Consider the following 12,874-nt stretch of genomic DNA (forward strand, 5'->3'; position numbering starts at 1 on the left):
TTCTAAATGATTTCCTAGTTTTTCTTCTATACCATAACACTTTTGAGGCATCCTCCTTTTATATGGGACTTGCTTTGCACTTGCAACCCCCTTCATTCTAAGGTGGACCTAAGTGTCGACATAGCCAACTTGCTTCCCTTGGTGACTTATACATCAATCATCCGTGTCCAACTAGTGTAGCCAATAGTGTGCCCAAGTTTGCTTAAGTCATCTCAAGTATGTCCGGTTCATCCACCCAAGTTAGCCGAAGTCCACTAAGTTCGTTTGTCCAACTTGGCGCAAGTGCATCTGATCCATCACATTCAACCTAAGTTCATATAACTTGGCTTAAATCCATCCAACTTTGCCCAAGTCTACTCAACTTTGCTTGAATTGTTTGAGTTTGCTCAACCATGCTCAAGTGTGCCCAAGTACATATGGCAGATATGATCTTGCTATATGTGTCCCTGGTGGATGTGCGCCAAATGAGTATATCCCACGATTATGATACATAGATGCTTGTGCTTGAAGGAACCTCGATCATCCATGATGAACCCCAAGTGTGGATCACTTTACTTCATTGGTCCATATAGGAACTCGAGACAACCAAGCCCTCTATACCAACCTTATCCATCATGTGAAGTGCATGTATGTGGACACTGCCAATGTTTGTGTTGTTCCCAATGTATGAACAAGGGTGCTCAACTTGTCTGTAGTTTTCCTTGCCAATGAACCAAGAGGCCTAAAACTAAATTTTCTAACCCATATCACTCAATGACTAGCAAAGTGTTCATACAACAAAGACATCCAAAACCACCCAAAACAAAGACCTTACAATACCTTTCTCTATTTTTTTCATTAAAATTGATCTTATCTTTATTGTTGAAGGACATAAGGTGGATGAAGATTTGTTGACTTCTTATTTTTATTTTTTTAATTGAGGGCCTAGATTGATTCTCAAGGGAATATGCTCAGCATATGCTTACTGTTAATGTTTATCATCGAGTGTAGTGTATTAGAGAGTTTGTTAAGTTGCATTGACTTATAAATTTAAAAAATTATATTCATGACATGTGGCTCTTCGCCCACTAATTTCCTAGAGATTATTCCAATTTTAATAAGTTCCTCCATGATAAGTTCCCCATTATTATTTATAACACTCATTTATATAGAAGCAATTTTTATCTAGCAAAATGGTCCATTACTTTTAATAAATTAAAAAATTAGATCCTGCCATGTAGCTCCCTACCCACCAATTTTTGAAGGATTTGAGATTATTCCAATTTTAATAAATTTCTCCAATTCTAAATCTTAACTGCAATAGTTTTTTTTGTTATATATTTATGAAACATTCTGCCATATCAACTATATTAATATTTTTAATGTGATTGTACTACTATTTATATATATAAATAATTAATTACTTTTAAAAAATTTAATAACAATTTTATATTATATTTGTTAATTACTTTTAAAAAATTTAATAACAATTTTATATTATATTTGTTTTCATTTTTATTGATTTTCGTGGACTCTAAATCGATGTAAGTCAACACAGGTTAACAACCAAAAGGGTGAAAAAAAGAATTTTACCCAAATAAAAATTTAAAAAAATTCAGGCTCTTCACCTTGTAACAACGTATCCTTTGTACATGCAAGGGTAATTGATCAGTCTACAACCCGGATATCAAGCACAATCACCTGGCGGTGTGCCATTAGACCACACAGCTGTGGGCAGCAAGGGACATCATTTATGGTGGAGCATAAGGCCAAGTGTCCAGATTTATGGTGGAGCATAAGGCCAAGTCTCCAGATTAGAATGGCCGTGGCCGTGGTGATAGAAGAGTACTCTGGTTAATTTCTACAGCTACCTTGCCGAGCAAAATACTGTGACGCAATTGACGAGTGCTAGGAGAAAATTTAGACTGTACTTTGCTGCTGCGATGTTTAAAATTTAGCGAGAAGTCTGAGCTGCTCAAAGGTGTTATTTGGTGGGATTTGCGGGATGGCTTCGGCTTCCTCTTCTTATTCATCCTCCTCACCTCGCCGGCCAAAACCAAAGCCAAAAGTTGACTGGAACGCTGCAAATCGGTCGAAATTAATGTCACCGGATGTTCTTATGGCGGAAATTGAGAGTGCGATTGCGGCCACGGAGTACGAGCACGCCTCCCGGCATTTGAAAGCAGCGGCCTACTCCGATGTCGAAGCCGCCGACCGAGCTTTCAGATCTGCCCGCGCTGCTGTTGCAAAGGGGGATTTCGAATTAGGTATGGAGCTCTCACAGCTTGCACTGCTCAATTGCCCTTCTCAAAAAACTAACGCCATCTCTAAGATACAGACCCTCATTGCTCATATTAAGCAACAACGAGCTGCAAGCACAGAAAATTAGCCCTCAATTCCATTGCTTCCGGTCATTTTAGGTTTTCACTCGCTGAAGATTTCAAACCTTCTATGTGAATTAAAAATAAATGATTTGAGATCACGCTGCTTCTAATGTAATACTTCCTTTGCTGCTTTCAATTTTTTTATTATTTAAGAGGACGGGGACTGGATGTGTATTCGATCGATGTTATCCACATTCATTTCTTCCAACATTTTTATGAAATTAGTGGTTATGGTATTTTGTTTCAGGGTTTTTCAATGTAAAGGGACACTGTTCCCGTCAGCATGTTATATTGCAACCATAATAATCATCTCTGATTTGAAACTTAATCAGTCTATGCAACATTGCCCTCTGCTCTTCTTCTCCGTGTTCACTCAAAGCGCGCCGGCTTAAAATCTTACATGCAGTGAAATCAAATCTTGGAGGCAGAGGGCAATGTTCTTGCAGTTCTTTCATGCCATAATGATATACATTGAAAACAAAGGAACTTTTCATGTTAACCGGTCCCTAAGTTAAGATGGACCAACCTTTCCATCCTGGTTTAGCGTTAGGCACACCTATTATGTTGGCTTTATGAGAATTTTCCAGTTTCCATTTCCTTCTGAGGCTGTACCGATCCATATGGCACAGAGCTTCTTCTTATGTTTTTATATCTACAATCCTACGGCCTTTGAACTCTTTAAGGGTGCGGGAAGTATTCCGATTGCTTTTTGCATTGGCCCACAAAAGGCTTATAAACTACTGTATCATGTCAATCTAGTTGATCGAAGCAGGATTCATATAGCAGCTTATAAAACAGCTGTATCATGTCAAACTTAATTTGATAGAAGCAAGTAGGATTAATAAACGTGTATAGCTACTGAACTTTTATATGGATTTGGAGATTGGCAGCTAACCACATCTGTTTAGCCACCCAATATAATAATTTTCTCAATTTTGTCAACTTCAAATTGCCATCGAATTGTTGGTAATGGGCATAATCCCAGATTCCCAACTGGAATTCGTAGGATTTCAAAAGTCCATCTTGGTCCTATTCAATAGCTCCATGAAAATTTCTAAACATTGTCTATGTTGCTCTCCTTCTTGCATTGAAAAGGAACCATCAACGAAGTTTTCATGTTGGTCACTTTTGATAGTTAGAAGGATGGCATTATTTTGTCCTCGCCTAACCATTTAATGATGACACGTATTTGTGCATTCTGTTTTAATGGATATTTAGAAATTTAACATATGTCACCAGGGTATGTTTTTTCAAAGGAATGTCAAGAAATGAATTTGTTTAGGAAATATTTATTTATGGGAATTTTTTGGGGAAAAAGGGCAGATGTTTTATAATTTTGATTTTTTGATTTGTCATTGTTGAAATTTGGTTGTAAATTTTTGTTAAAATTGTAATTTTGGATTTGTAAAATTTTTATTTTTAATGCAAAAATACATTCGGCACTCTCAAATACCCCTATAACTGTTTGATATTTGCAATATTAACAATTAATATATGCAATTCCATCAATTTATTTTTATTATTATCAAATTTCAAGTAAAAAATACTGATTTTGCTCATTATCTCTAGTGCCTGAAAAAAATCAATTCAAAAAAGATTTAAATTGCAACTTTATTTACACATCTATGTATCCCTATATACATATTTTTGAAAAATAATTATAACTTAAAAAGAAAATAAAGGGAAGAAATACCAATCTTCTTTATAAGATTGATACATTGCATATGCCTAATTTTATTAAAGAAGATTGATACATTGCATATGCCTAATTTTATTAAAGAAGATTGATACATTGCATATGCCTACTTCTATTTATAACAATGATACATTGCACATGTTGTATTACGTTTGACTTCGAATGATTCCCTATTTTATTCTTTATCTACATAGAATGCATAATGCAAGAGAGGAGGCCATTTCTGATGGCCCAAAACCCTCTGGCCCGTCTCTCGTTTTGTTGTGTTTCCATTCTTGTTTTTGGTAACATAGTTAAACTGTTATGAATGGCTTTTGTTAACCGTTATGCATGGTGAGGTGTCTGTATAAAGAGTTTTAACTACCTGTAAAATGTCTGGGCTAATGCTTTATGCTTCCATCTTGGTTAAGGGGAATGACCGTTGAGTTTTGTCATAAGCTTTTTGGAACCAAAGTTGATAAACAAAATATTTTTGGTTTGGTTGCTTTGGCCCATTTTGTCCACTCTAAAATTGTATTTGCCTGTTACGAACCCTGTCCTCCTAGGTTTAATAATCTCGGGCAGTTATGCATTTTAAATACAGATCCAAAGCTTTGGCCAATATTTTAAAGGAAATTTTAGTTTATGAGGCTTCTTGGTTCCTTACCTTGGGGGTTAATTTAATGTTTCCTTCATTGACAATATTCTCGGAGTGTTGTTTTCTGAATTACTATAAACATTGTAGAATTTGCATGAACGACATCGAGGCCACGGGATTTATTGTTTTCCAGGGCCTTGGGTACCTCGGTGAGATTATTCAATCTAACAGGGGAATCGGATTACATTCTTCGGGTCTCTGAAGGTGTCATTGAATAATAAATTTGTTGACTTGGCCTATTCCCCTTCCCTACAGTCCTCTGGATCTAAAATACTAGCTTGTAATGCTTCACGAAGACTTGTAAGGTGTTGGCATTATAGCGTTCTTGTATTCACCCAGGAACTGCTACAATTATTGAGGTTAATATGAATAAGAAAAATAGGGAGTCACTTGCGCATCCAGGGTGGATTGCAGCTGCAAATCTGAATGAGCAGGAAAGATTCTGCAAATAAATTGGTTGCTTGTATTGCTAAAAATGGTAAGTGTACAAATGAAAGCAGGAAACTTTTGTTTATAGCAAAACCAGGTAAAAACCCTAACTTGAAGCTTAAGTTACTAATGAAATTGATAAGTTCCTTATTACATAAACATAGTTTTAAAAACTGGCCAACTATCAAACTATCAAACTGGGATTCTAACCAGATCAAATCAGATTGAAAAAATACATAAAACAATTAATTTTTAATGGAAAAATTATTTTTAAGATTTCAGACCATGATTTTAAACTATTAGAGACAAAATATGCAAAGTTTGCTTATCTATATACCATGTAAGGTTGCATTTATATCAAATCAAATGAAAAAATACACAAAATAACTAATTTTTAATGGAAAAATTATTTTTAAGATTTCAAACCATTAGACACAAAATATGCAAAGAATGCTTATCCATATACCATGTAAGGTTGCATATATCAAAATGACATTGAGTGCAAGACATATCATCAACAAATTTACATAATCAACAATGAGGCTCTAAATGGCCCACAAACATCATCGGGCTTAGAGTATGAGGACTCTTCAAACTCCCCTCCAACCTCATTAGCAGTAATAGTAGCAGCAACATTAGGCCTAGCAGAACTAGAAGCATGAGTCTGCTGAGCTGCACGACTATTGCTTCCCTCACCATATGCTATGCTTGGTGGTTCGTTTCCTTCAGCTCTTGGTTCAACTACTGGATATGCATTGGGATAGACTTCCCCCCCTACTCCATGGCATCAATATCAAAATCAGGATCAAACTCGGTTGAGTCTCGGCCACCCATTCTCAAGTTGGATCAAAATCATCCAACACAATGGGATCTGTATCAGGTTTTGTTCAATAACTCGTTTCATTGGGATCAACCCCCCAACTCCATGGCATCAATATTAAAACCAGGATCAAACTCGGTTGTGTCTCGCCCACCCATTCTCAAGTTGGATCAAAATCATCCAACACAATGGGATCTGTATCGGGTTTTGTTCAATAACTCGTGCACAAAGTTGAGACCATTTAACCATTTTTTTTCCCAACAATTTCTCTTCTTTGTGTGAATCTATTCAAAAACATACCAATTGTGCTCACACCCAGAAGCACTGCAATTTTGGCTGAGAAATCTAACTGCAAACTTTTGCAATTGAGGACATTGGCCTACCAATGTGCTGTGAAGACAAAGATTCAAGTTAGATCATTGTTCAACAATTTAGATGGTAAGTTCCGCTAAAAAAAAAAGCAAATATTTACAGTTTGATTTTTTTTTTTGTAAGCTACGGAGGAACCCATTCTATTACTCGATAGAAATTAGAATATTACATATCATCAGGAAAGTATCAAAACCCGCCCACATGGGGAAACCAGGTGATAAACCACCTATAGTTTCTGGTGGCAGCCCAAAAATAAAAGGCCCACAGTCTCAGAATCTTAGCTAACAGTACTAAACAGTCATTAGAGTTTCTAAAGCTATTAATCTGCAAAAAACAAGTATCTTTCTCTTCATATCTCAAAAAACTACAGCTAAAAAGGCATTGAAAATTTTCCAGCATATCTTAGTTCAGGCATTGTCCGTGTCTGGTGGTTGGCTTGTCCCTCCCGCATCATCACGTTGCATGCTCTTCAGCAGCTGATGCATGGCCTCCATCTTTTCCTCCTGACGCTCCACAGCAACGCGAATGAAGCTAAGTTCTCTGCGCAGGTCCGGTTCTCCCTTGACCAGCTCCACCATCTCTTTTGCCACCTGCTCGAGCGCCTTCGCCAGTAACCCCTTCATCACCCAGTAAATGTGAAGTGACTGTTTAAAGAGCGTCATTCGCCCCCTGGTATGACCAGGGTCGTGGAGCAGGGGCTCCCATTCTTCCATTTCGTCAGCGGACTGATTCTGGAGGGACTCCTCCTCCAAAAATTGCATAACTTTTCGAACAGCGGGATCAGACTCTCTCTGGAATGCTCGTTCCGCCCGTCTGAGTCTGTAATTCACGGTATGCCTTGTCTTTTTCTCAGGATTTGGCTTCCGCCCCGAGACCTCGCCTTCCCCCTGCGTCCGCTTCCTCTGGCCCCATCCTCTTTTTCTACTCACCTCCATTTCCTCAGCCAGGCTTCCCGCACGGTTCCTCAGCCCCGGGCTCCGCTCCTTCTTCCCTTTCGGTTCAGAGAACCCTTCACACTGCTGGTGCAATTCCTTAGCTGCAGCCCTTATCTGCGTGGCCGACCACCCTCCATCATCACCCCGCGGGAGTTCTTCCTCCGACTCATCATCAATTTCCCAAATTTTCGTCGGGGGACTATCCTGGGCTATGCCCTTCCCTTTCTTATCCTGCGCCTCCGTCGCCACTCTCAGATGTTCCTCAATCTCCTTAGTCCGCTGTCTGGTCTCCATAATTCGCCTGCTTCCTTTGCTGGGAGGTCTCTGTTGCTCCACGCGTTCAGTCCAGGCCAGACGGCTCTCCAACACCCTACTCGCTCCTCTCCCAATTTGGAAACAAACAGATGTCCGGTCGCCTTCCCCGAACTTGATATAAGTAGGATTTTTGACCTTCTCATACCGATTATCACCGGCGATCAAATGCCGCCATTTGTTTTCGCGGTTGGCAGCATTAATGGTAATTATTCCTTGGTTACTGTTTGTTAACGAGGCTTCTGACAGCCCACCATCCCCTCCACTGAAAATACATACCTTAATGATCTCACCCTGCGCAAGATCGAGTGCCATTACCTTCGCACACTGCCAAAGTACAGCTCTGTACTCAACCATCATTTCATTAAGCCTCCCCGATTGATCACTGATCAACCATCGGGATCTCCACGTCCTTTGATTATGCCAGCTCAAAGATCTGACAAGGTGCTTACGTGGCTTGGTCATAATCCACCTTAATGATCTCAGCCAACTCGTTCCACTCGCTGTTTCCACAAACAACCTTCCATTGTTGATCAACCCTGTTACCCCTCCCTCTGCTGCCCCAGTTGGCCAGGTAATCAGCCGCCTGGTTACCTTTCCTGCGGACATGGCTTACTACCGTATAGTCAATCTTTTTTAATAGAACTGCAATATCCTGAACGATACCCGCAGTTCGCCAACTGTTGGTGGCCTTTTCCCAGCTTTTACCATTATTTAATTTCCTCACCATGTCCACTGCAATCTGAGAATCGCCCGAGATTTCCAGGTTAGGATAACCATTTCTAACTGCAATCCTTAATCCTTGATGGAGTGCCCAGAATTCAGCTTCATTATTAGTCATCTCTCCTCCCCCTTCTGCGAATATCCATCTGACCTGTTTATTGCTATCTCTGAAGATGCCTCCGAAGCCTGCTTCTCCTGGGTTTCCTTTCGAAGCCCCATCGAAATTTAACTTAACAAAGGTATCCCTGGGGTGACTGAACTTGTCGGGGCTCTGGCTCCTCATATCCTGGGGGACGGATAGCTTGTGATGGACCATTTCCAGTTTTAAGTTTAACTTCCTCAAAATTTCTTGTTCCTCCTGATTTGTCTTCCAATCATCCTCGTACCATCTCTCCACCAGAACTGTTTCCCGCATGAGCTCTACAACTTTTACCCAGGTTGTCTCCAGATCCTTTGACATATTCTGAAAAATCCTCCGATTTCTCTCCTTCCAGATCATCCACATAACAAACCCGGGCATAAGATTCCAGGCTCTTTTAACGACCTTGCATTGGAAGGCCTCCTTGTTCCATTTGAAGACCAATTCATTAAAATCATTGATGACCCATCCTGGTTTATTGAAGGTCTGCTTAATATTCACCCACAAATGCTTAGAAAATGGACACTTAATCAGAAGATGATCCCTGGTTTCCCCTTCCTTGTTGCAAAGACAGCATATCGAAGGCCCCTTGAAGCCCTTTTTCTGGATCCTATCCCAGGTTAGGATCTTGTTTTTTGTAGCCAACCATATGAAAATAGAGACTTTTGGCCACCAATTATCTTCCCAAACGGCTTTCCAATCCAGGTTTCCAGCATCCCCATTCTGAGGATCAAATAAGTAATAAGCTTCTTTGGTGGTAAACAGGCCCTTCATAGAATTACCCCACCTAAGGATATCCTGGCCATCACGAGCTCTGATTTTCCTGGATCCAACTTCTTTTTTGTATTTGTCTTGTAGGTTTTCTTCAATCTCCCTGTCCCATTCCACTGGATCAATCCAAACTCTCCACCCTTCTTCCACAGCATGAGCTTTCCAGTAGTCTCTAACACTAGTCTTGTTTCCTTCTATTCTGGCTCGGATTTGATTAAGATCTTGGATTCTACTCAGGCTTTCTCTCTGTTGCCACCTATCTTCCCAAAAATTTGCCTCTGCTCCTCCCCGGATCTCCCAGAAAGCATGTTTTTCCACTAGATCCCGGTTCAGGCGAGCCAGGTCCCAAATAGAAGAACCTTTAGGCGTTTCCTGTTGCCTTAGGATCTCTAACGTTGAATCAGGCATGTTATATTTAGTCTTCCATATGATCTTCCACAGATCATTGCCACCCCGGAGCCACCTCCACCACAACTTGGCTCCCAGGACCCTGTTGAGAGTTTCAGGGTCTCTCAGCCCTAATTTATAGTTTGAATTTTAAACAATTAAACATAAGAAAATATATTGTAATTATTTACCTGGTTGATCCACATCTCTTCCAATCCTTGTCATGATTTTGCCAAATGTACCTGTGGCCCTAGCGAAAGTACTGATCTGTTGATGTATTTCCAATTGCTTGGAGTTATCCGAGACCATGTGTTCCAAGCACTAAAAATGTTTCCAATCAATGGAATACATTAGTCTTATCCTTTCCTTTAATAGGAAATCGTTTGGCATGGAAAGTAGGGAACGATATTCGAGTAAGAATAGGCTTAGATGCTATCCCAAGGTGTGGAAATGATGTGATGTTTCCTCCAAATATGTTACACCATCTTCACGGGCAAGGGATCTTTTATCTAAGTAGGTAGAGAATATGGTTACAACTACCATTTGGTCACAAGGCTAGAAATCGGCTTAAAGCATGGATCCACAGGGTGATTAAGAAGCTATGTGGAAATTGTTTTATCTTTAGAATTTAGAAAGGGCCATATCATAATTAAGGAAGAGGCCAATTTCTTGGCTTGAGCGGAGGATAAGGCAAGTGGCATATATGTAGTTAACATTGGTTATAAATTCATTTTATCTGGTATTAAGCAAGAAGAGGTACATGGGAAATCAAAAAAGAAACTAGATTTTTATATGGTTACCCCCAAAAAAAAATGTAGAGTTTTGAAATGGGATATGAACCAAAAAAAGAGGTAAAAATGATTCGAGCATATGTTGTGTTTGTAAAAGACTAAGGGAAGACATTGGACATTTAATGCTTCAGTGCTCTTATGTATGTCAAATTAGGAAGGATGCCAAAAAAATTCACTTGTGCCGGTAATGTCTGGGACTACCTATTGAACAATACTTGAGAAGTTGGTTGAGGAAAAAGGAGTTAAAAGCGTATGGATCAGTGCCCTGTTTAGTTATTTGGAATATTTGGCTATCCAAAATGATGGCTTGTTCAATGGCATTCAAAAACCTACTTCTCAATTTTTTTCTCAGGGATTTGATTGTTTACTGGTTGTTAAATGGATCAAAAGGTCAAGAGTTCCAAGACAAGTGGGAGAGATATTGATAGACGAGGCAATTGATTGAGGCCTTTTTGAGGGAGCCAAGCAGGGCCCGCAAAAATTTTGCAGTATAGGAGGGCTTATGCTTTTATCAAAAATTCATTTCTTCAATTTCAAATAAAGTTTGGGATCAAGGACAAACAAATTTGCAGAATATCCGTTTTAAGGGGTTTACTAAAGTTGGCTCCATAGTAGAATTTGAAAGGTTTACCGGTATATGGAGATTCGCCACTTATAAAGTGGAGGAGAAGGGAAAATCGAATTAAAAATGTACAAGGCCTCTAGTGAAATAGCCGAAACAAGTCGTTTTAAGTTACTTCAAAATATGTCTTTACTCTTATTTACAAGGAATTGAATTTAGAAAACAGATAGGATGTCAAAGGAATGTCAAAATTTTTTTTGTGTTGGATTCTTGAAGAGAGAGGAACAAAATTATGGTGTTATCTCATTGACAACTCTCATGATGCATTAGCAACTTTCTGAAAATGATCTGTATCAAAATATTTGATACACTTTCTTGTTAAGATTATGTTCATTTTTGGAATTTATATATGCTTATTAATGTTATTAATTTTGGTCTTGTATGAGGCTTTAGATATTGGACACAACAAAATATATATAGGAATAGTAAGATAAGGCTACATTGAGGGACTAGAAGGCTTAGTAGGAGAAGTTTTCTGTTGGGACAATATTGTTGTATTTTTGAGTCTATATAACATGTGCTAAGAGGACTTGAAGAATTGGTAACTATCATTTCAGCCATGAATAAAATATAAATACAATTTTTTTTTAGGTAAAAAATGGTTGATTAATGCTTCATGGGTAATGCGGAACTTAATGTGTTAATGCTTCCTTTTATGTTTTAGGGAAAATGTGGTCTTCTATCTACATTGATCAATCGAGATTGATTTGCAGCATCATATGGGCTCCATTATAACTTAATCCTTGTGCTAGCTAGAGAATCCCTCGTACTAACATAATCACTAGTGAATGGTTGCAATGTAGTAGGAGAAGTTTTCCGTTGAGACTATCTTTATTGTATTGTTGAATTTATTTAACATTTACTAAGATTACTTGAAGAAAGGACGACTATTTGTTAAACAGATTGCCCTTTGAGGATGTCAAAGGGCTTATATTATTGATAATATGGCTTTTTATATATGTATGTAAGTTTCCAAGCATATTAAAAAGGGCACTCGTTGTTAAACAAATTGTTGTTGATGCCAAAAGGCTTATAATTGATATTATATAGGTGAGTTTCCAAGTATATTAAAAAGGGCGCTCGTTGTTAAACAAATTGTTGTTGTTGATTCAAAGGGCTTATACCATTGATATTATATGTGTAAGTTTCCAAGGATATTAAAAAGGGTGCTCCTGAAAAAAAAAAAGAAAAGAAGGTAAAGTCAAAATAAGGAGGGAAATGTTGGTTTTAAATCCATGGTTTAGAAAGCCCATGACATATTCTCATGTTATTTAGAAAAATGAAATAAAAGCGAAATTAATTAATTAATTATTAGAGGTAATTCACAATTAATGATTTATGTTCAATAAATTATATACATTGAGGTGATCATTTGTTTCATATTTCAAAGATACTTTTGCATAAAAATAGAGATAGAGGTAGATGTATAGTTTAACATTTAATGGATATAGAGGTAGATGTGTAGGTATAAATGTTTAACATTTAACATTTATTTGTTGGCTTAATTAAAAAATAATAAAACGTAAATATTAAAATCTTAGCTCAATAAAAAGTTAAAAGTAATAGAAATAAAAAATTCAATTTGTTATATTTTGAAATGTGAAGTGGACAAGTAAATTGCTTTCTCAAGTATATAAATTTGCATAAATTTTGGTGGGTAGTAAAAGTCTACACATTTACAATTTTACTTTTACAAAAGTGTTAAAGAAAACATTAATAATGGTGGGAAGTAACTCCTGCAAGTATATTATTTACATTTTATTCATATCTATTTTTTATCCCAAGACTTGCTTAAAGTATGGTGGGAAGTAATTGATGGTAGATATGTTATTTACTTGAGTATAAAAAATTATTACACAAATATCTAAAAATCATGG

General features: G+C 37.8%; 1 protein-coding gene across 2 annotated transcripts; it reads left to right on the forward strand.

Moving 5' to 3' along the window:
* Positions 1–1,599: 1,599 nt before the first annotated feature.
* On the forward strand, positions 1,600–11,918 carry LOC149224246 (uncharacterized). Of its 2 annotated transcripts, XM_089386055.1 has the most exons (3): positions 1,600–1,747; positions 1,780–2,246; positions 11,662–11,918. In XM_089386055.1, exons 2-3 carry the CDS (start codon positions 1,985–1,987, stop codon positions 11,730–11,732), a joined length of 333 nt encoding a protein of 110 aa, XP_089242181.1. In that variant the 5' UTR covers positions 1,600–1,747; positions 1,780–1,984; the 3' UTR covers positions 11,733–11,918. The 2 variants fall into 2 exon arrangements, with proteins under 2 accessions (XP_089242181.1, XP_089242180.1); XM_089386054.1 differs by lacking the exon at positions 11,662–11,918 and having other exon boundaries at positions 1,601–1,747; positions 1,780–2,691.
* Positions 11,919–12,874: the final 956 nt, after the last annotated feature.

The sequence above is a fragment of the Pinus tabuliformis genome, chromosome Q, assembly GCF_031772625.1.
Source record: "Pinus tabuliformis cultivar Carrire ecotype Pingquan chromosome Q, CPIR1, whole genome shotgun sequence".
Taxonomy (NCBI): Eukaryota; Viridiplantae; Streptophyta; class Pinopsida; order Pinales; family Pinaceae; genus Pinus; species Pinus tabuliformis.